The 19,750-nt window shown below is 49.0% G+C and overlaps 1 protein-coding gene and 1 long non-coding RNA gene across 2 annotated transcripts; one reads left to right on the forward strand and one right to left on the reverse strand.

Moving 5' to 3' along the window:
* Nucleotides 1-1,609: 1,609 nt before the first annotated feature.
* On the reverse strand, nt 1,610-4,218 carry LOC113892819. The gene is made up of 2 exons (XR_003511143.1): nt 4,129-4,218; nt 1,610-2,224 (listed from the first exon to the last, which is right to left on the reverse strand). It is a non-coding gene; the product is annotated as an uncharacterized LOC113892819 (long non-coding RNA).
* On the forward strand, nt 2,659-17,958 carry ESYT1 (extended synaptotagmin 1). Its single transcript, XM_027542190.1, has 31 exons — nt 2,659-4,394; nt 6,003-6,044; nt 6,216-6,350; nt 6,458-6,531; nt 6,648-6,720; nt 6,876-6,965; nt 7,170-7,225; nt 7,823-7,946; nt 8,034-8,210; nt 8,330-8,412; nt 8,704-8,752; nt 8,882-8,968; nt 9,071-9,163; nt 9,392-9,463; nt 9,641-9,727; nt 10,865-11,014; nt 11,507-11,659; nt 11,795-11,971; nt 12,127-12,209; nt 12,334-12,382; nt 12,720-12,809; nt 12,941-13,036; nt 13,289-13,360; nt 13,459-13,545; nt 15,418-15,558; nt 15,637-15,788; nt 15,895-15,993; nt 16,078-16,209; nt 16,287-16,392; nt 16,750-16,799; nt 16,973-17,958. Exons 1-31 carry the CDS (start codon nt 3,993-3,995, stop codon nt 17,010-17,012), a joined length of 3,321 nt encoding a protein of 1,106 aa, XP_027397991.1. The 5' UTR covers nt 2,659-3,992; the 3' UTR covers nt 17,013-17,958.
* Nucleotides 17,959-19,750: the final 1,792 nt, after the last annotated feature.

Consider the following 19,750-nt stretch of genomic DNA (forward strand, 5'->3'; position numbering starts at 1 on the left):
ATACCAGCATTAATTCGTCCTAGCCAAACTCTGACGAGCTAACTTTTATTTTTTTTGCCAAGTATCTCTAAAGAGGTAGATTTGGGAAACTGTAGATGTTGTATGTATTTTTTAATGTGTTCCAGCTAAAGACTACCAAGAATATACCTACAGTTGAGTGAGTTGGATGGATTTAACACAGTTTGTGATGATGGAGAGAGGACACCATGTGCAACTATAGTGTGTCTTGCAAGAGGATGTTAGAAAGGACCTATAGGACTTAGACTTTCATTGAGTTTGGAGAAGGTTCAAGGAAATAGAGCTTCACTCTAAACTGGGTGCTATTAGGGAAGCAGGGAAAATTCAATGATTGGGTATCTTATCTAGAAAAAGAACAGACTAAAGTGAAGCTGAAACTGCAGTAAGTAATGAAGCAGTAGTCACTCATTAGCTGGGAGAGGGGGATGTTTGCAGTTTAAGGTTTGCACATTGACCTTGTTTAGCCCTTAAACAAAATTGTGATCTAGGTTTTTGTTTTGTTCTTTTGACTCACTTCATCACAATCACTGAGTGCCCTTGTCTCATGTTGGTGTTCTGTGAGATTGTGTCCAACAGTACCTGTGAACCAGGTCAGCCCCCTAATAATTCCAAAAGCCAGCTGTGTCAGGCCATTTCCCAGATGTCAGAAACTGCTTTCCTCTTTCTCACCTAAGTCATTGCAGATAAGAGAATAATTATGGGTCAGTTAATAGTAGAGTTTGATGAAATCAAAACTGAAAGTTTGTGCCTAGTAAATGTCGATGAGCACATTCATGTTAGAGATACACCCAAGGGCTATATTTTTTTCATTGTATAAAAATATGAAAAGCCTACTCACCAACATAACACAAAAAAATACTAAGTAATACTGGAAATGTCAGTAACTTGGATTGACTAATCTGAAGGGTCAATTTCGATTGACCCTGCCCCTAAAAATACTAGAACCTGCCTGAGAAACAAATGTAGAGACTTGCCTGGTGGCTCAGACGGTAAAGCATCTGTCTACAATGTGGGAAACCTGGGTTCGATCCCTGGGTTGGGAAGTTCCATGGAGAAGGAAAAGGCAACCCACTCCAGTACTCTTGCCTAGAAAATCCCGTGGATGGAGGAGCCTGGTGTCCATGGGGTTGCAAAGAGTTGGACACGACTGAGCGACTTCACTTTCACTTTCATATTAGCAATAATTCACATGAGAACGACATGGGACTTCCAACTGGCTGCAAAAAAATTAAAATATTATTCTTCATAATACGGCAGTTAATATTATGAGCCTGTTGTGTTCTAGCACCTTCCTAGAATCTCCATAGGATAAAAGAATCATAGTTGCGCATTGTAAACGTAGTTGTACCATGTCTGTCTGATAGGAGTCAGTTCTAAAGTATTTTGTGTTCTTCTGAGTAGTTTTTACAGAAGACCATTGGCAAACCAGTGGGGTATCTGGGAAAAAGAATGATAAGACTGTGGGTAGACCCCATAGATGTCTTCAGATATTTGACGGGCTACCTAATAAAGTTCCTGTCTTGCTGCACAAGCAGAGAGTTCTAGAAAATAGCTAACATGTGAGTACTTAATATAAACCAAGGCACTGTGCTTGTCACTTTACATGCAGTATTTCATTGACACAATGGGCATCATTATTGTACTTGTTTACCAGAGGAGAAAGACTTAAAGAAGATAATCAACCCAAGGTTCCACAACTAGTAAAGAATGGATTGACGAATCTCTTCAGGCAGTCTGACTCCAGCTTGGCATAAGATAAGTGCTAATAATAGAGCCATCCAACAATGGGACCACTACCTTCCAGTAACTTGTAAGGAATAATACAGAGGAAGTTTCCTCAAATTTTGTTGCCACTGCCATCTTGAAGAGTAGTCAGGGACCAGATTACCATTTCCAACCCTGGGAGGCAATTGTAATTTCATATAAAGGCAGAATGCAAAACCAGGAAGTCTCAATGCTCTCCTCCCTTAGATACTTCCTCTAACAAATGGCCATCCTTTTTCCTGTTACCCACTTACTGCTTATCACCACCAGGTGGCACCTGGGCAGCAGAATTGTCAATGGGTGGGGACCCACCCTGTTTACTTTGTTCTGGTGCCTGCATTGCAGCTGCTGATTCTGTGGTTGCTGGGTGCCAGTTGTGAAGAGACCTTCCTGAGGATGAGCTTTTGTTCTCCACACACCGTCTTCAGTAGGAGGGTCTGATCTGGATAGGATGAGAAAGGGGAAAAGTTTGGAAAGGAACTTCCATAAGTCATCCTCTTCAACCCCCAGCCTAAGGGACTCCCCTCTACTCCATATTTGGCAAATTTTAGTTTTATTAGAAAGTTTTTCCTCTAAGGATGTTCATCCATTTTCCTGCTCTGGTTCTGTTTCATCAGCTGGTGGGCAGACAAATCATTCTTACTTCCTCCAAGGAATCAGAAATAATAACCCCTTGAACTCCTTTTATACCTGCTCATCTCAGGCTATGGAGAACATAGAAAATTGTTCTTTATACAGTTCTGCAAACTGAAAGAAGCAGTTTAGTTACTGTTTCAGAGAAGTACAGAAAGGGAAGTGAGAAAATTTAAGGGAGGAAGGCTGGGCAGGGATAAGTTTTAAACAGCTTTGATGAAACATAGCCTGATGAAATCTATGCCCTGCAGAGCTAAATAAAAATTTTAACAGCTGCAAGTCAAACAGTAATGCAAGCCCCACATATATTGCATTAAAAAGTAATCATGGCCAATCTGTCCCTCCTGGGCTTCCAATCGCCCAGTTTCTAAGTCCCTAGACAACACTTTAAGTCCAGTTAACTGGTAACAAGAGTCCTCATTCAGTGTACCCTGAGTTTTTTCATTCCTAAACCTACACAGTGCAATGTAGCACTGAGTTCCACATCTGACTATATTCTAAACCTTCCTTGTAACACAGGCAAATGAGTAACAATTGTCTCATTACTCTTGATTATCCATTTTAGTGTCCTAGCTGTTCCTCAAAGTCAGGAATTCTTGGAAAATATAATCACTTCTGCTACAGCTGAGCCCCCACCTCCCTTTGGATCCAGTTTAGTTTTAATCTCTTTAAAATAGAGATGACTAATTCTTGGAGGCAGAATGGACATACTTGGAGATTTCTAAAGATAAAAAAACCTCACTTCCTATTCACCCTGCTTTCCCCCTCCCCAACTCCTTTCCTTAAGTCTGAATTATCTAAACTCTGTAATTTTCATACTTTCCAGGTTTTTGTTTTTTGTTTTCCAGAGGCTGTCATTACATAGATGAGGCAGAAGACTGGGAACAAGATAGACAGAGTAGGTCACTGAACACTTTCATTCCATATAGGGTAATTTCCTTTCCTTTTGTAAGGACAGCCAGAAAAAAGTGGAAGGATAAGGAATATGCTTAAAGAATGAAAACAAGGGAAAGGAGACAAATTAACACGTAGGAATTCCAGACCATGTTCTGCCAAATCATCTGAACAGAGTGGAAGGAAATCCTAACCCTCGGCAACCCCTCAACTTCGCTACTCAATCTACCTCTAAAACCGAGTAATTAGCGGTGCGGCTCCGCATGACGTCATACCACAGGCACGCCAATCCCACGTGGGGGAGCTCCTGGTCCCGCCTCTCCGCTTTAAATGGTAGCCACGCCTCCTCCTCTTTTTAACTAATCACAAGCTAGTCTTTAGCCTTTTACCTCCTTTTCCCGCCATCCCGGGCCGCCCATCTTGGCACTCAGGTCCAATCAGGAAGGTCCTGCTTCTCCCGAGCCCTTTCCCCCTCCTCGCGGAAGGGGGCGGGGTTTCGAGCTTTTGACTCCACCTTCGTCTATGCGGTGCGGACCAACCCAAATAGTCAGAACGAGGGGGCGTGGCTTGAAATCCCCTCCCCCATTCTGGGGTTTAGGGTTTGTAAGCGGGGGAGCTAGTCGCAAAACTAAGCAACCTCTAGCTGATCTCTGGGTTGGGCGGGTGCTCCCTGAGGTGGCAGCATGGAGCCCTCTCTTGGAGACAGCTCTAGCTCTAGCCCCAGCCCCAGCCCGGTGGACCAGCCCTACCCTCCCTCCGAACCCCCTGACCAGCCCACCACTGCTCACGCAAAGCCAGAGCAGAGTTCTGGGGACCAACCTGCCGGCCCAGGAGCGGCGGGTGAGGCCTTGGCGGTGCTGACTTCGTTCGGGCGGCGGTTGCTGGTGCTAGTGCCGGTGTACCTGGCCGGGGCAATGGGACTCAGCGTGGGTTTTGTGCTCTTCGGCCTCGCCCTCTATCTGGGCTGGCGTCGGGTCCGCGAGGAGAAAGAACGGAGCCTTCGAGTCGCGCGGCAGCTGCTGGACGATGAAGAACGGCTTACGGCGAAAACTCTTTACATGAGCCATCGAGAGCTACCTGCCTGGGTGAGCGACCACCTTCAATCCTCAGTGCAGAATAGCCCCCTTTTAGCGCCTCAGTTCGAGGGCTCTCCCTATCGTTAAAGTCAGCTCCCCACCTTGGGACGATGAGCCCCAGACTTACCCCTTTGGCCAGCTAGCCGCCTGCTTGCTGGGACGCGCCACTCTTGGGAGCGACTATCCACCCCCTTCCGCACGCCCGGATCCCGATTCTTCCACAAAATCAGGACTTCTTCCTCCACGCTTAGGCAAGAACAGTAATAACATCTGGGAAGCCCGTCTCAGGCGTGGCTCTTCCTCCAACCTACCATTCCAATGCCCCTCCTTGTTTCTGGTGCCATTCACGCAGCTCCTGGGCATCCCCGTTCCGGTGGCGGCTCAGAGGGTTTCCTCCTCTTTCCTGTCCTCCCCAAGACTTTTTTTTTTTTTTTTAGTATCCATTTAAGGCCATAAGGTTTTTCTCCCTTTTCCCGCTCTTATCCTCGAGTACCCCGAGCCCCTCCTTGGGAGCACTGCCCAGTCGAGGCCCCGCACCTGGACAGACCCTCCGACCCTCTTCTTTTCCGCCTGTGGTGGCTGGGCCACGGAGCAGCGGAGGCGGCTGCTGGACAAAGGGCGGGGGTGCTGGGGGGGTGGGGGGCGCATGCGACTGCTGCAGTGCCCGCTGCCCACACTCCACCGCCCCTGGCCGGCCCCACCCTTTTCCGGACTGCGGGCTGCGCTTGCTGGGTTGAAGTCAGGACCCGTTTTCTTCGCCCCCTCTGCTGTGGTGAGGGGCCCGGATGGCTTCTCTCAGGCCTTGCAGGTGCCCAGCCCGTTATCCAGCCCCTCCCGGCCCCTCCCTTCCCGCTCCTCCCAGCAGAGCTGCCCGTCTAGGGAAAATTAAAGTTGACACTTGGCAGACATATCCATGCTTCCCAGACTCTGAACTGGGGAGGAGAAAGGGGGAGCAGTGGTCCCACAGGACTTGGAGCCCAAGCAGCAACTGTTTCTGTTCCTCTTCCTCCCTAAAGCGAGGAGAAATTAATCTTCCTCCTAAAGCGACTACCCCTCCTCCTCCCCCAGTATAAAGCACAGGTACACTTCCTTTCCATGAAAGGAGTCACACAGATTAAAAAGAAAGAAGACACCAGCCTGGGCCCAAATAGCTCTTCTGGCCCCTCCCTAACTCAGGAGCCGCTTCCTGCTTCACCTCTTGGTGTAGAAGTAGTGGTTCCCAGGGCAGAAGGAAGGCTGGTAAAAGGAGCCAGGATCCCAGGATTTCCTCCTCAAACTCTGATTTGTCAGGACCTTCCCCTCCAGAAAGACTGTGCTCTTCTTTCCCCTCCTCCTCTCCACCTCTGCAGCTGACATCATTTCATACCCTGGAGCTATCTGCAAAGCAACTTTGTGTGGCCAACTCTTTTGGCTCCCTTTGTTAAAGAAACCTCAGTGCCCCCAAGCCCAGTGGAGGACTGAATCCTCAGGACATCCGGCTCCTCCCCCAACCCCTGGGTGTGAGGAGGCCCTGTCACACTTAGGTTTTCTCAGAGGGCAGCCAGTAGGCATCTTAGCAGGAAACCACAAGCAAAGGATAGTGCTCATCACTATCTCCATTTTTTTTTCCACCTCCAGGTCAGCTTCCCAGATGTGGAAAAGGCTGAGTGGCTCAATAAGGTGAGGGTTGATTGTCCTGGTTTTTGTTTTTCATGAGGGGGAATAGGGTTCGTCTGTCTTGCCAGACCCTGCCACACTTCAATTCTAGCCTCTCCACGGGGAGGATTCTAAAGGAAATTCCCTTTAGAGGGAAAGCAAGGCTCTTCTGTGACCAGTTCCCTTTCCTCCCAGATTGTGGCCCAGGTCTGGCCCTTCCTGGGCCAGTATATGGAGAAGCTTCTCGCTGAAACTGTGGCCCCAGCTGTTCGAGGATCTAACCCCCACCTGCAGACATTTACATTTACACGAGTGGAACTGGGTGAAAAGGTACTTGTATAGGAGGGGAAGGAATGGAAGGGAAGAGATGAGGACGGGGGAGGCAGGTGGCCTAAAGGGGTCTTTCCCTTCCCTCTCAAGCATTCATCTTTCTACAGCCACTGCGCATCCTTGGAGTCAAGGTTCACACTGGTCAGAGCAAAAAACAGATCCTGCTGGACTTGAACATCAGGTACTGCACTTGTCACTTTTGCCGGGTCCCCTTCCTGGTCACTCTGACTGCTTTACTCCCCTCACCCCACTTCAGCCTAGGACTCACCCTCTGTTCTCTTTCTTCCCAACACCCAGCTACGTAGGTGACCTTCAGATTGATGTGGAAGTGAAGAAATACTTCTGCAAAGCAGGAGTCAAGGGCATGCAGGTAGGGCACATGCCTGGGGCCTCCACAAGAAGCCTTTTCCTGGAGTTTCAGTAGATGGGGGAAGTGGGAGGTTAGGAAAACCAAGGCTGGGGAGGTCTGGGAGGGGAAAAAGACCTTTTCTGAGGAAAGGCTTTATTCATTTCTTCCTTCCCCAGCTCCATGGTGTCTTACGGGTGATTCTCGAACCACTCATGGGGGACCTTCCCATCGTGGGGGCTGTGTCGATGTTCTTCATCCGACGCCCGGTAAGAGAAGACATCCAGGAGCAGCAGGGAAATGCAGGAAGCAGAGGACTGGGAGGTAGAGGATGGCCACCTCATCTGCCCAGTGGGGAATGGGGGAGGGAACTGACACACAGGCTGAGAACTGGCAGGGAACTGGCAACAGTTGTATGGGAATGACCATACCCCCGTGTGCTGTGTCCTGATCCCCCTGCTCTTTGCTTCCAGACCCTAGATATCAACTGGACGGGGATGACCAACCTGCTGGATATCCCAGGACTCAGGTACCAAGGACTTACTGAGCACCTGCTAAGTGTTCCAAACCTGATTTGAAGGTTTAAGGGGTACAGAGCAGTGAAAGATGCAGCCGGGAGACTTTCCTGGTGGTCCAGTGGCTAAGACTCCGACCTCCCAACATAGGGGGCCTGGCTTCCATCCCTGGTCAGGGAACTAGATCCCACATACCACAACTAAAGATCCTTTGTGCCGCAACTAAGACCCAGTACAGCCAAATAAATATTTAAAAAAAAAAAAAAATGCAGCCGGTTTCGTCTAGGAGCCTTGACCCTAGTTGGGGAGCTAAGACAAATACTCCTGAGAAGTTTCGTACTGTGGTTTTTCTCCTATGGAGACTGCATTTTGGTAGAGAATGAAGAGGGCTACGGGATCCTCAGTAGGGACAAAGGGAGAAAGAAGAGCTGGATGGCAACCAGGAAGGGACTGAGTAGGAGGTGGGAAATGGGGGTAGAAGAGTAGCGAAAAGGTATTCTCAAGAAAGACCTTCCCTCTAGCTGTAGATCTCTCTCGGTGGTGAGAAACATAGTTGGGGGTGGGGAAACAGGGACCCTCACACTCACCTCCTTTTCCACTCCCCCATTCAGCTCCCTCTCTGACACCATGATCATGGATTCCATCGCTGCCTTCCTTGTGTTGCCCAACCGATTGTTGGTGCCCCTTGTGCCTGACCTTCAAGATGTGGCCCAGTTGCGTTCCCCTCTTCCCAGGGTACGGCCTCTCCCCCTAGATAGAGCCTTCGCTCAGGAACCCTGTGGTGGGTCTTTAATTTCTCACAGTCTGATTCCTACCCTTCAGGGCATAATTCGGATTCACTTGCTGGCTGCACGAGGGCTGAGCTCCAAGGATAAATACGTTAAGGGCCTGATTGAGGGCAAGTCAGACCCCTATGCGCTTGTGCGAGTGGGCACCCAGGCATTCTGCAGCCGTGTCATCAATGAGGAACTCAACCCCCAGTGGGGAGAGACTTATGAGGTGGGAGAGCCAAGGAGTGGGGGGAGCATGGTCAGGTGGGGAAGTTCCAGGAGGTGTTAAGAGAAGATGATGATTGGATGCTGCTCACCTGCAGACCCTTATCCCTCTGTGTTCTTCAGGTGATGGTGCATGAGGTCCCAGGACAGGAAATTGAGGTGGAGGTGTTTGACAAGGATCCAGACAAAGATGACTTTTTGGGCAGGTAAGACTCTGCCTACGTTAGGAGTCTAAATCCCCAGGGCCACTGACATCCCAGACGTAATCCTTTTCCAGGCCAGGGGAATAGTAATCATTTTCTTTCCCAACTTCTCACCCTTCATCCCCACCATGCACACATACTTAAATACCTCCTGAGTGTAAGAAGGGAGTCTGAGATCTGCCAGTTATTTCTGGGTGAGAAGCGGGCCAGTGAATGACTTTCTGCTAATTATAACACTCTCTCCTTTTTTCCTTTTCACTGCCATCATTACCACTACCATCCCCTCCCCCACAGAATGAAGCTGGATGTAGGGAAAGTATTGCAGGCTGGAGTAATGGATGAAGTAAGTTGAGAGAAGAGGAAGGTGGAGGGTAGTGTCCCCCATTGTGTAGACAGTGGTTACTGCATTGGTGGGGAAGAAGTTGGGTGGGTTTCTGATCTCTACCTCACTCTCTTCTACCTCTCCCTCCAGTGGTTCCCTCTTCAAGGTGGGCAAGGCCAAGTTCACTTAAGGCTAGAATGGCTTTCGCTTTTGCCAGATGCCGAAAAACTGGAGCAGGTAACTAATGTGCAAAACAGTAAGCTAGCAGGGGAGAAATAGGTAACTAGAAGTATGGGGGACTGAGTGGATGAAGGTCTGACCACGACCACCCCTCCGCAGATTCTACAGTGGAACCGTGGAGTCTCTTCCCGCCCAGAGCCCCCGTCGGCCGCCATCTTAGTTGTTTATCTGGATCGGGCCCAGGATCTTCCTGTGAGTGTGGCTTCTGAGGGCAGGTGAACAGGAAGCCGTGGGGTCAGCACTCCCACACCCTCCCTTGCCCCTGACCACTGTGCTCCAGTAGCAACAGCATGTAAACATGAGGACTCCACAGACGGGATCAGAGTCATCTCAGGGGAAAGACTCTGATGAGAGCCCACCTTCCTTCACTGAAACACAAAAACAACCAAGATGGTGACTTCTGAATTCTCCCACCCGCAGCTGAAGAAGGGGAACAAGGAGCCCAACCCCATGGTACAACTGTCAATCCAGGATGTGACCCAGGAGAGCAAGGTGAGGGCCAGGACACGGATACCACTGTGGGAGGCATTGTGTGTGGGGACAGGAGGAGGGGGGACTATTCTTGGGATGAAGTGTTCCCTTTAGGCTGCCCATAAGGGCAAGGGTTTTCTGGAGAAACAGAACTGGTACTGGGCCATGTACCCTTGACCGAGTCCTGCATACCTCCAGGCTGTCTACAGCACCAACTGCCCAGTGTGGGAGCAGGCCTTCCGGTTCTTCCTGCAAGACCCTCAAAGCCAGGAGCTTGATGTGCAGGTGAGTTACAGGTCCTCCTGGATGCGCTATTCTGTCTTCCCAGGTCTACACCATTTCTTCTCTGCATCTTCTCCTTTGATCTCTTATTTTCTTGGGGTTTTTTGTTTGTTTGACTGTGTGGCTTTCCAGGTCATAGTTCCCTGACTAGGGATCAAACCTGGGCCATCTGCAATGAGAGTATGGAGTCCTAAACCACTGGACTGCCAGGGAATTCCATGATCTCTATTTTCAGTCCATCTACCGAGACTCTCCACCTCTTACACTCTCCACGTTTCCCCACCCATCTCTCTAGGCTCATTCTTATTGAGAACTGTGTACTTCAAATGAGTGATTTTTGTGCTTTGTAAATTATGCCTCAAAAAAAATATTTTTTTTAAAGAGAAGAACATATGGAGCACTAAACACCTAGCATTTTTTTTCTGGCATATTTTTATTTTTAAAAGTTTTTTATTTTATATTGGAGTATAGAGTTAGAACGACATTGTGTTTCAGATGTACATCAAAGTAATTCAGTTATACATATTCATATATTTATTTTTCAGATTTTATTCCCATGTTATTACAGAGTATTGAGTATGGTTCCCTGTGCTTAGAGTAGGTTCTTGTTGATTATCTCTATCACAATATGGTAGTGTGCATATGCCAATCCCAACCTCCCAGACATCTAGCACTTCTAAGGTCATAGAAAAAGCATGTACACAGTATCTGCTGTCATGAAACTTACTGGCTAGTTTCATAGAAGAGACAAACATATATAAGGAAAGATGATTCAGCATCAACCAGTGGGAGTCAGATACCCAAAGTATAGTACTTAGGATGGCTGGAGAAAAGTACAGAGGCTGGAGTAACTAGAGAGACTTTGTGACAGAAGTAGGATTTTCAGAGGGACTGCAAGTATCAGTAGGATTTAAATAGGCAGAGAAGAGCAGAATGAGAATGAGAACTTGGCCAGGTAACGAGACCAGAAAGAGCAGAGGAGGAAGGGACTGTGGAGTAGACAGAGGACTATAAAAGGATGGCCCGGAGTGGAGCAGGTTTGTGACTGGCACAGAGTGAAGCTGCAGCCACGTCACATTTCCATAGTGTACCTCCCTGTTCCCTAATCTTTCTCTCCATCCCCTCTTCCTGTGCCTACAGGTGAAGGATGACTCCAGGGCCCTGACTTTAGGGGCACTGACCCTGCCTCTGGCTCGCCTGCTGACTGCCCCGGAACTCACCCTGGACCAGTGGTTCCAGCTCAGCAGCTCTGGCCTAAACTCCCGCCTCTACATGAAACTAGTTATGAGGGTATGGAGGTGGATAAAGTGCTATGGGCGGAGAAGGGCCTTGTGGATTCTTTGTGGCATTAAGAGTAAGGAAAGGTGACTTGTTCCTGGGTTTCAGCACACACACACACACACACAAAAGTAAGGAAAGGGAACTTCCCTGGCGCTCCAGTCGCTTAGACTCTGCACTACCATTGCAGGGGGTGCAGGTTCAATCCCTGGTCTGGGAGCGTGCAGCCAAAAAAAAAAGGGAATCCTCTGCAATGAAATGATCTAGTATATGTGGAAGCATCTAGCAGACACACAAAACGTTTATTGATCTAACTGGGGGAAGAGATGGTGTCTGAGTAGGGTGAGTGTGGAGGGAACCCTCCAGAGATGAGCCCAGCCAAGGCAGGGACCTAGTTTCCCTGTCAGAGTGCCTGCTCTGCCTGCCAGGCCCCACATATCTTGCCTGCTGATGGCTAAATTTTGATTAGCCGCTTTGATTTGACAATCACTCTGCCCTTCCCAGCTCTTATACTTGGATACATCAGAAGTGCGGTTCCCTGCTATGCCTGGTATTCCTGGGGCTTGGGACCTGGATGATAGCCCTCAGACAGGCAGCAGTGTGGATGTCCCACCTCGACCCTGTCACACTACTCCTGATAGTAGCTTTGGGACAGAGGTAAGTCTGTATCCAGATAGGACTAAGCTCTATTTGCCCACTGTGGTCTACGTGTGCAAAACCTGTTTCAAGACTGGGTCTGACCGGTTTCTCTCTTTGACTGCCATCTGGTGTCCCCATCTGTCCCTTTTGCAGAATGTGCTTCGGCTCCATGTATTAGAGGCCCAGGACCTGATTGCCAAAGACCGCTTCTTGGGGGGATTAGTGAAGGGCAAGTCAGACCCCTACGTCAAACTAAAGCTGGCAGGACGAAGCTTCCACAGCCGTGTTGTTCGGGAAGATCTCAATCCCCGTTGGAACGAGATCTTTGAGGTCAGAATGGAAGGCTAGAACTCTTTCCAGTTCTGCCCCATCTTTCCCCCACCTCTGAAAGTAGTCCAGAAAACTTCTGGGGTTCAGTTGACTGGAGGGGGAATCCAGTCATTCGGAGAAGAAAAGGAAATGATTCCACTATTTTCTTCCACTAGGTGATCGTCACATCAATCCCAGGTCAAGAGCTAGAGGTTGAGGTTTTTGACAAGGACCTGGACAAGGATGACTTTCTGGGCAGGTGAGAGGGTAAGGTCTGATGAGGAAGACAAGCTGGGTCTTGTAGACCAGGACGTCTGGCCTTGTGGGGACAAGAGACTTGGCTCTTGACCATAGACCTTAATTTTAATCTTTCTACTCTACAGGTGTAAAGTGAGTCTCACCACTGTCTTAAACAGTGGCTTCCTTGATGAGGTAAGCATGAAATGAGAATCAGCAATCCCTTGGGACTTACCTGGCGGTCCAGTGGTTGACTTCACCTTCCGGTGTGGGGCGTGTGGGCTTGATTGTTGGTGGGAGCTAAGATCCATATGCCTTGCAGCCAAAAAAACCAAAAAAATTAAAAACCTCAAAAAACATTAAAAAAAAAAAAGAAACAATATTGTAACAAATTCAATAAAGGCTTCAATTATGGTCCACAGATGGTATATTAAAAACAAAGAATCAACAGTCCCTCCTGATCCAGCTGCACATCTCATTCTTATGGTCCCTGTCCCACACACTCCAGTCTTAACCCTGCCTACTTCCACAGTGGCTGACCCTGGAGGATGTCCCTTCTGGCCGCCTACACTTGCGTCTGGAGCGTCTGACCCCCCGCCCCACTGCTGCTGAGTTAGAGGAGGTAAGGAAAGATACTGGAAGAAGGAAAGGACCCAGGGTGGGTCAAAGTAAGCTCTTCTGTCCGCTTTCAAGGCATATGCCAGCCCTCCAGAGTATCAGTTACCACCCCCCAGTCCCCGTGTCCTCCCCTAGGTGCTGCAGGTGAACAGCTTGATCCAGACCCAGAAGAGTGCAGAACTTGCAGCGGCCCTGCTGTCTGTCTACCTGGAGCGGGCTGAGGACCTGCCGGTGAGATCTGCTCCCCACACCCCATAGCTCCCAGGCCCTTCTATATCCCTTGGGTTTGGATGCTCCTGGTGTATTTGGAATAGTAAATTCCAAATTCCTCTCTCCCAGGGTGGTGCTGGGATGGGAAGAATTGTCTGCCCAAGGCCAGGAGGGTGGTGGCTGTCAAGTGGCAATAGGGATGTGGGCCGCTGGCTATGGGGCAGGGAATTTGCCTTAACTGGGACACATTTAAGACCAGTATTTTCTTTCCAGCTCCGAAAAGGTACCAAGCCTCCCAGCCCTTATGCTACTCTTGCTGTGGGAGATACGTCTCATAAAACTAAGGTACTGTATTGGGAAATGCCGAAGGACTAAGAATGGGAGGGCTGAGAGGAATAGAGGAGAAAATGTCAATCACTGAGGATCCTCCTCACCTCCACCAGACTGTTCCCCAAACGGCCACCCCCGTCTGGAATGAGAGCGCCTCCTTTCTCATCAGGAAACCAAACACTGAGAGTCTGGAGTTGCAGGTACTGTAAACTCATCCTACAAACATTTACCAGATTGCTGTCACAGTCCAGGCACTGAACCAGGCACAGGGCATTCAGAGATAAAAGAGCAAGTTCTAATCTTTTTGGAGCTCATACTCCTTTTAGGAGAAAAATAACCAGAGAATACTTCCAGACTGGTAACTGCTGAGGTAAAAGGCAGTGAGGGGAGAAGAGGTGGGAAAGGTGAGGGTGGGTAGTAAGAAAGGCATCCTTAGCTTAAGGGTAGATAGGCCCTGACCAAGGAAAGGAAAGGAAAACCTTTCAGGCTAAGAGGGGAATAGAGGCAAATAATATATTATGGAGATAGGCAGGAGCAAGATCACAAGAGCTCTTAAAAATTATGTTGAGAATTTAGATTTTATCCTAAAGGCATAGGAAAACACTAGAAAGAATGAGAGATGACATCCAGACTCATATATTAGGAAGACTGTTGATGTCAGGGTAAAAGATGAGCTGGAGGAAGGCAACACTGGAGGCAGGTGGATCAGTTAAAGAGACTGTTAAGAGTAATTAAAGCAAGAATTGACAAAGGCCAGATGATATTTGGCTGTTATTTTGACATGGAGGGGAAGAAGTTGGGGAGGAGCAAAGAACAGTCTAGGTGTTAACTCCTGGGTTTTTAGTGTGGACGGACAGATAAAGGTGCCATTGCCAACAGAGGGAATGCACAGAGCAGGAATTTTAAAAACTGAGATCTCTGAGGACCACCCAAGGGGAGCCAGCCATTCGGAAGGTAGATCTCTGGCCCATTGTGGGCTTCCTTCCTGTCCCTCTTGTTTGAGCATCATGAGCAAGCAACAGGTAGTAGCTGCAGTCACGAGCATGAGCATGATCTCTCAAGGTGTGTGTAGAGTGAAAAGGAGACAGACAAAGGTGGGATATGCTGGGCGCTGCAACAGATGAAGGGCAGATGGAGAGTAAGAGCCCTGAAGTACAGTGGGATGCTTACCAGGAAGGAGTGGGTTATAGAAGCCACAGGAAGTGACCAAGTGTTATTGAGAGGTAAACTTAGATGACTGAAAACTATTCACTGACTTTGAAAACCAGGAGGCACCGATGATTGGAACAACTTCAGGAGCTAGAATGGAGTAGAAACTAGATTTCAGTGGATTGAAGGGTGACCAAAAAGTGATGAGGTATAGGAGGTGAAGAGAGGATGGGGGAAGTTAATATAGGAGTGCTGGGCTCTTTCTGGAGTAAGGAGTCAAGAAATACCTTCCAAAGTTGATAGAACAGTAAGTAGAGAATTACATGATAGAAACCAATAGAACTTAAAGTAATGTAGCTATTAACAACACTGACAGAGGTAGAGAAGAGATGTAAATGAGCTCAGTTAATCATCTTGCACAGTAGAGACTCAGTAGATAATAAAGCTGGCAAACATGAAATAGAGATATAGGCATATTAGTTTAGTTAGAACTATGCCAGTATAAGGAAAACAGGAAGAGCTCTGGTAGAGTGTGGACATGCGGGTAGGAAGGACAGGAAGCAATTTCATTTTACTGTTCTTTTCCCACCCTGTGCAGTTATTACTGGGATAATTTATGAAAGCTGAGAAAGTAAAGATCATACAGTCTATTCTGGTTGAAAAAGGGAAATGGGGCCAGCAGCAACTATTACCACAGCTTCCCTGCGTCTTCATGAAGGAGAATCTCTGACCAAAACCACCCGAATGTCCAAGCATTTGGACCTGGAATGCCGGGATTAAATCACCTCTCTCCCTTTATTGACCATGCTGCGAGGCTTGCACTGGGATCGAACCTGGGCCCCAGCAGTGAAAGCGCCCAGGCCTAACCACTGGACTGCCAAGGAGCCTGCTTCTCTCTTGATGACAGTCCTATTGCTTCACAGGTTCGGGGGGAAGGCTCTGGCACGCTGGGCTCATTATCCCTGCCCCTCTCCGAGCTCCTTGTGGCTGATCGGCTCTGCCTGGACCGCTGGTTTACGCTCATCAACGGTCAAGGGCAGGTGCTACTGAGAGCACAGCTCGGGGTGAGTGTGGGAGATGTGGTGGGTGTGGGGAGGCGGGAGCAGAGGGCTGTGTGGCTCACGACCTTCTTGTCCGTCTAGATCCTGGTGTCTCAGCACTCCGGGGTGGAAGCTCACAGCCACAGCTACAGCCACAGCTCCTCATCTCTGAGTGAACTAGAGCTCTGGAGTGGACTCCCTCAGGTCACCTCTTCAGCCCCAGAGCTCAGGCAGCGCCTAACACACAGTGACAGGTAAAGTGCTGGGACAGAAAGATGGGACTCAGTCGAGGATATAAAGGACAGGCTACCGACTCCTGAGGCACTGCCTGCTCCCAGCGCTGTCTCCATCTCTCCATAGTCCCCCTGAGGCTCCAGCCGGGCCGCTGGGCCAGGTGAAACTGACTGTTTGGTACCACAGTGAAGAACGCAAGCTGGTTGGCTTCATTCACAGTTGCCGGTGAGACCCCATCTGTCCACCCTCCAGGTTCTACCTGTCCCCCCCACCTTGGGTGGCCTTGTCACCTCCTTCCTCCTGTCACAGGGCCCTTCGACAAAATGGACGGGATCCCCCCGATCCCTACGTGTCACTGTTGCTACTGCCAGATAAGAACCGGGGCACCAAGAGGAAGACTTCACAGAAGAAGAGGACCCTAAATCCTGAATTCAACGAGCGGTCAGTCAGTGGGCTTTCCAGTGAAGAGATGGCAGGCTTGGGAAGGGCCCTGCCTCTAACGCCCAGTCCTTCCTCAGGTTTGAGTGGGAACTGCCCCTGGATGAGGCCCTCCAGCGAAAGCTGGATGTCTCTGTGAAGTCTAGTTCCTCCTTCATGTCAAGAGAGCGTGACCTGCTGGGGAAGGTAAGAGGGCAGGGTAAAGGTGAGAAAAGTTGCTGGTGGAAAGGCTTGTAGTCCCTGTTAGGGAGGAGGCACCCTGGTGACGCTACTCTACAGATGTTCTTTACGGTACTTTACTACCCAATTTGGAGAAGGAAGTGGCAACCCACTCCAGTACTCTTGCCTAGGAAATCCCATGGACAGAGGAGCCTGGCAGGCTACAGTCCATGGAGTCACAAAGAGTTGGACAGCACTTAGTGACTCAACAGCAAACACTACCCAATTGCCTCTGTACTGGTTTGGGACCTGGAGTGTGACAGGGTGGGACGTGGTTTTTGGAGACATGAAAAGTAACGTCACCCCTGCTACTCGCCAACACAGGTGCAGTTGGACCTCGCTGAGATAGACCTTTCCCAGGGTGCGGCCCAGTGGTGAGTACCTGATGAGCTGGCAGTGGCCCAGGATGCTTAAGTAGGAAGGAAAAAGGATGTAAGCCAAGCTGAGAACCACTGATCTGAAGTAAAGAGCCCTAAGATCTTGTCTCATTTATAAGAGAACACAAGAGTCATCTTTTTACCTGAGCCTTCTCTGCTCGTTCCCACAGGTATGACCTCATGGATGACAAGGACAAGGGCAGCTCCTAGGAGCCAGGGATTTCTGCCTGACTGCTCTGTCTCCTTGCCTCACCTCTTGCTGCATCACCGCCTCCACGCGATGAGCCTAAAGCTTGGGGCCCGAGGGCAGAGCCTGCACCGCTCAGCCCTCACCCTTCCCGGTCCTGTGCTAGGGCCTTTGCGCAACCAAAGAGCAGGACCGTACGTTACCCTCTACTGCACGGCCTTTATCCTTCCGGGCTCCTGGGGCAGGGACGTGAGCTGGCTATTTGCTGCTCTGCCCACACATTCTCCTTTCTGCCCAGCTCCTCAGGGCCTTCTGTGTCTGTGCCTGGCCACTGGCAGCACTAGCAGTGGCATTAGCTTATGCCAAATATAGCTTTTGGAAAGACCTTTTTTCTTTGATGGGATGGTCTCCTTCTTCCCAAACATGAGCAGTCAGGGAGAGAGGAAAGGCTAACCATGCACGCTGAGCGCCTCCTGGACCACTTCATGCAGCAAGTGTACCAACCCAACCCCACATCCCCTTCCGTACCCACTTCCTCCAGCCTGTCCCAAAGATGACACCTGCTGTGTTGACTCAGGCCAGCCAGTCTCTGGATGGCTCTGGGAAGAGATTCATCAAAGCCTTCAGGTGGCCAGTGTTGGTCACGGTGTGAGCCTCTAGCTGGGGCATACAGAGGGCTCTGGAGGACTCAGGACAGCATGGTCAATATTTGTCCAGGCGCCTCGGCTATTCAGTCACTGTCTAGAACTGAATCTCCTAATTTTGTCCCAACTCTGCCAATCCAACGTCTCTTACATTAAACCTTATACTCAAACCAGCTGGGGCTCTTTTCCTTAAGGGCAGAGAATCCCACCTACCCATCAGGTGTTTATTCCAAGTGTCAAAAGCCTTTGTTCAGTTCACAAATCAGGTCTGTTTGTTTATATTTTTAACTGATTATCAGTTATTAAAAAAGCTGATTTAAGCATCTGCAGTGGTGACATCAACCTCGACTCCTGGCTCAATACTGGCGGCTCTGTCTTATTAACAGTCTCAGAAAGGACCCTGCACGGCCATGAGTTGCTTGTGGATCCTCATCAGAAAAACGATTCCAAGTTGTAGAACCTTGTAGTTATTTTCCTTGTAGTTACTCTCAGAGTTTTGGGGGGCCTCCCAACCAGGCTTTGAGAGTGTTTCCCTTTGCATCTCTGATCAAGTCAGCATGTACTTTCTCCAAAGACGTTACGCTGCAGCTGCTTAGAATCGGAGTTAGATTCCTAGAACCTCTGGTTCCTGGAGTCTAAATCCAGGCCGTGGGGCAGCTTCTGACTGACATGTTCCTCCGTGAGAGTGAGGAGTGGGGAGGTAGGCAGGTGGGCCGGAGCTCCCTGCAGCTGAGACTGTGTCTTCCTTGGAGATCAAGGCAGAACCCACTGTGGTTGCAGCCAAGATTGCTGGTAGTGCTGAGGGTGCTCATGTGACCTGTGTGAATTCACTGAATTTCTGGTGAGATTCATTCCCAGTCACGGTGATGATGTCTATTACACATTCTAATCTTCTGAGCTTTCCAGGGAAAGGATTCCTAAGGCTGGTGAACCTGGGAGCTCTGTGCCACGGCACAGAGTCAAAGATGTTCAGCCACATCCAAAAGGGCTTAAGGCCCACGTGGTGGGCAGCTACAGGAGAAATATTTTATACGCATTCAAAGCTGCTCACCCTTGGGGCTCTTCCTGGAATGCAAGTACAGAAGCTGTGCCCTATTCCCTCTAACTACCATGTGAAGGGAAAGTGAAGTGGAAGAAGAAGGAATTACTGAAAACTGGGTCACTGAAATAGGAACTTGGAGATTCCATAACTGCTTCAGGGGGCCTTTATCATCCTTCTCTGAAACCTTAGGATGCTGTCCACTGGGAGGAGAAGAAAGGCTCAGGGAAAGAACTCAGTTTGGAGTTGTCAGAATCCACCTTATCAGCAAAAGCTAAATTTAAACTCTCTATGCCATCAACTCACTCAGCTCCAAATTTTTTTTTTCCGATAAATCTCTGGTATTCACTGATGGTTCTTATGCCATCTCTACTTCCTTCCCATCAACGTAAGAGCCTTGGCCATGAGCAAAAAGTCTCTGTTGCCCTTCCCTAAACCCACAAACTTAACAGGTGAAAACCCCAAAACACAGGGCAGAGGAACTTATATTTCTAAGGTTTCTCATCTTATTATTCAATACTGGGCATGTAGCCCAAGGCCTGCCGTTATAGCTAGCTTCTGGGATCTTGAAATGTGTGATTTTTAAGAAGCACTCTTTACCTAGTTCATCACTTCCAGGTAATTAAATTTCCAGAAAACTAAAGCACATGGCACAAATTCTCCCATCCCCGAAGGGTCTCTACTCTTGCCCAACCTTTTCAAATTCAGGATAGGTAAGAGAAGGGTCATTGATCTACATACTATTAATAAACACAAGATGAGACACAATTTAGTACACTGTTGCGCTTATATAAAATGAGCTAAGGGTTGTTAATCACAGCAATTACACAAATGCCAATTTGGTATTTCTTAAACAGCTGGCCGTTGACAGGCACACGAGGCACTACCTCTGCCAGAGAAAAGGCAGCGATGACAGCACATGGGCACTGTCACTGATGTTTACAAACACTGCCCTTTTGGAAGATGGCTCCATTGGCCCAAACAGCATGCTGCGGTTAACTGGACGTGGCAACACATCTGTCTACCTAACAGCCATTTGCTCCAGAGCATTCTCGGTGGCAGTGTGCCAGCCCCAAGG

This window comes from Bos indicus x Bos taurus, chromosome 5 (assembly GCF_003369695.1).
Source record: "Bos indicus x Bos taurus breed Angus x Brahman F1 hybrid chromosome 5, Bos_hybrid_MaternalHap_v2.0, whole genome shotgun sequence".
NCBI lineage: Eukaryota > Metazoa > Chordata > Mammalia > Artiodactyla > Bovidae > Bos > Bos indicus x Bos taurus.

Excerpts from the sequence above, each read along its gene's own strand:
- ESYT1 (XM_027542190.1), top strand. The coding sequence starts at position 3,993 with ATGGAGCCCTCTCTTGGAGACAGCTCTAGCTCTAGCCCCAGCCCCAGC. Across the intron at positions 6,721-6,875 it reads CAGGAGTCAAGGGCATGCAG|CTCCATGGTGTCTTACGGGT; the intron begins GTAGGGCACATG and ends TTCCTTCCCCAG. Across the intron at positions 12,383-12,719 it reads ACAGTGGCTTCCTTGATGAG|TGGCTGACCCTGGAGGATGT; the intron begins GTAAGCATGAAA and ends CTACTTCCACAG.